Source organism: Aptenodytes forsteri, unplaced genomic scaffold, assembly GCF_000699145.1.
Source record: "Aptenodytes forsteri isolate BGI_AS27 unplaced genomic scaffold, ASM69914v1 Scaffold1, whole genome shotgun sequence".
NCBI lineage: Eukaryota > Metazoa > Chordata > Aves > Sphenisciformes > Spheniscidae > Aptenodytes > Aptenodytes forsteri.
The window spans coordinates 3,371,129-3,374,204 of NW_008795035.1; the positions used below are offsets into that span (position 1 = coordinate 3,371,129).

The 3,076-nt window shown below is 41.1% G+C and overlaps 1 protein-coding gene across 1 annotated transcript in view; it reads left to right on the forward strand.

Annotated features, from left to right (window-relative positions):
* Positions 1-2,020: 2,020 nt before the first annotated feature.
* TRPM7 (transient receptor potential cation channel subfamily M member 7) overlaps positions 2,021-3,076 on the forward strand; it is a 67,880-nt gene continuing 66,824 nt past the window's right edge. Inside the window, exons 1-2 of the mRNA XM_019471319.1 lie at positions 2,021-2,119; positions 2,677-2,956. Of these exons, the coding sequence (XP_019326864.1) occupies positions 2,021-2,119; positions 2,677-2,956 (379 nt within the window). The remainder of the gene's footprint in view (positions 2,120-2,676; positions 2,957-3,076) is intronic.

Here is a 3,076-nt window from a genome sequence, read left to right on the forward strand (position 1 = left end):
AAATAGTTGAGTAATTGCTTTGTTCTGACTCGTCTTTTTCTTACTGTGAATGTTCATGGCAAAACAGTTAACACTTCGTAATACCAAGTAAATTAAAAATTTAATGTGAATTGAGCTACATCAATTTTACTGGTCTAACTTGGCAAATGCTTGTTGCACAGCTGTTAGTCATGGGGCTCTGTGAAAGTATACCTGACAAACAGCGAGTTAGAAACTTAACACGTGCAAACTTCTTCATGGTAACAAGCTTACTTGCGTTCAGCCTAGGAAATAGTGCTGTAGAAGTATTGTTCAACTGCACGTACTTAGCCTTAGACATGAAGGGCAAGAGAAAGCCAAGCTTCAGTCTTGAAACCCAGGCTGGGTTGGAGATATTGGCAGGGGAAAAAAAATAAATTGCTGAACCTGAATACACTTGATGTGTGATCCTTGAGACATCCCTAGGACCCTGGGATAGTGCGTTTGTATTTAACATGGTTTTTAAGTATTTTAAGCCTCTTCTGCTCATACACTGGAGGTTCCAGTAGCACTGAGTCACAGTAATTGAGTACTTAACTGGGAGAATACTCTCCAAAATGCTCTTTGAATTTACTTATTTTAAGAAGTAGAGAAGTTAGGAAGAACAGACACAGCTGCAATCAGCAAACTTGTTTTTCGCTGTTCCCCATGCATTCCGTTGTTGAGGCTGGTACATTTGACACTTTAGCAAATCTGCAGATCTCGGAGGCTTCAAAATTGCAAGCAGAAGAGAGGCATTTCCTTCTAAGGAAGAGGATTACCATTATTAGTTAGCAAGCTCTTGCCTGTTTAGATCAGTCCAATCTTTACAATTCCATTTAGACGTAAGAAAAAGCTTTTCACTGCGAGTGTGGTCAAACACTGGAGCAGGTTGCCCAGAGAGGTTGTGGAGTCTCCATCCTTGGAGATACTCAAAATACAGGTGGACGCAGGCTTGGCAGCCTGCTCTGAGCAGGGGGGTTGGACTAGGCAATCTGTAGAGGAGCCTTCCAACTCTACTGCTCTGCTTATTAAGGCATTTTTCTGCTTGTTTTCCAGCTTGAAAAATCGGCAATTTTTTTTTTCTTCATAGAAAAACTCAAATTTTATCACCACAACGTGGGTTTGATTTTTTCACTTGGAATAATTTACTTCTACTAAACTGTTAGATTTAAGCATATTAAAGTTGTCTTTGGATTTGTAATGCTTTCAGAAGCTAAAGCACTATTTTATTTTCAAGTAGCCTATCTAGCACATTTTACTGTGCTAATGATTTATCTTTCTAATTTTTGAGGAAAGAAGGAGGAGAGCAACTTGGACTGTTAGCCCTTTTGTCAGAAGTGAGTGATCAAAGCTCAAGGTTTGTGTTCTTGAGAGAGGCTGATGATGGAGGCTCAGGTATCTCTGGAATCCCTCTTATTTATAAAGAATGTGCAAGATCCTGTTTCCCTGAACACAGAGGGCATCAAATAGCTGAGAATGGTTTTTTTGCTTGCAGCTCAAAGACCTTTTAACCAATAAAGGGTTTAGATCAAAGAGCTCCCTTTCAGCTTTTTCTTAGGAGTGTGCTCACAGGTATTCTGCTGTCTGGTTTTCTGTTCCCTCTCCTTGCTCGTGCACATACTCACCTCCTTTCTTTCCCCCTCTTTTCTATTTATGCACATACCTCCTTTCTTTCCCCCTCTTTTCTATTTGGGGCAATACCAGCGTGTTTTGAAGTGTCTTTGCACGTTACTTTAGCTTGGACAATAATACATGCCTCTGTTCCAGTACGGAGACCAGCGTTTATGAGGAGGTTTAATCTTTTGGACTCTGTTAAAACAAATGCAGCAGTCATACCCACCAGCTCAATCCACCAGTAACAGTAATTTAAAACAATAGCTTACCTTCTGCACATCCTTGTCTGTCTTACGGTCCCACTGACTTTCTCGGGTTGCATTAATGTTGGTGCAACAGCCTGGCTTAGATTTGAAAAACAAAAAAAGTAAAGCAAGTTTTTTTTACCGTTTTATCAGAAGCTGAAATGCGCTCGTGCTGGCTCTCCCCGTGTTTTGCAGAAAGGCTACCAGAATATGTCAACTTCTGTATTGTACATGCTTGGCGATACAAGGAGATACAACAGGTACCGGTACATTTAAAAGTTCAGCAATAACTCAGTTACTTTAATTGCAAGCTTTGTTGTGATGTGTCCCTATCAAAGCTACAAGAAAAGCGGGCTCCTTTTAATTAATGTTTCTTTCAAAAGGTGATGGAGACTATGCTGGGAAATTGATCCATCCTTGTGGATTTAAGGCAACTAACTGCAGAAAATTAGCAAACAGGTATTTCTGTGGTAGGTGAGTATTTCTCTGGTAGCTGATTTCAAAAATAAACTTAAAAGTAAATTTACGTTATAGTAACAATGGAAAAAAGAGCAAATGCATGCCCATTGGTACCTTTTTTTTCTCTAGGAAATGGAACAGTAAGCCTCTGCAGGACGAAGTGACACTTTTGTCAGGGTCACTGTCAAATAACAACTCAAAGTTGGACAATTAAGACCAGTCCCGTATAGGCTCACCTAAAATTTTACCTTTTGATTATGAGGTACCTATCCCTGGATTTAAAAAAAAAAAAAAAAAAATCAAGAAAGAGAGCTTTGTAAGGATACCCGTGAAGTTGTTTCCGATTTCTAAAATTCAGGAAGCACTTGGTTTGACCTGCTGCCCTGTTCTTGCGGAGCGATTTGTTTGGACTGTCGCGCTAGGCTGGCGCTGCCTGCTGCTGCCGCCTGGCCGGAGGGAGAAGCAGCACCTCTGGCTGCTGCCGCTTTCCCCCGCAGGTTTGGGCAGCGCAGTCATGGAAGGAGATGCTGCACCTCTGCTTCTTGCACATGGAGCATCTCTACGCAAAGGCCACCTCACTACCTGTCCACCATGCACCAGCTCAGCTGCTAACAAGCTAAAACTCAAAACAAGAATTTGTGAGCCCGAAGATCACAGCAGGAACGATTTTCACAGGGAAGCTTTAAAAATCCTATAAAAGTTATGGGGGGAGAAAGTTCAGAAGGAACAAAACTGACGTAAAGAAGCTTTAGTTATTT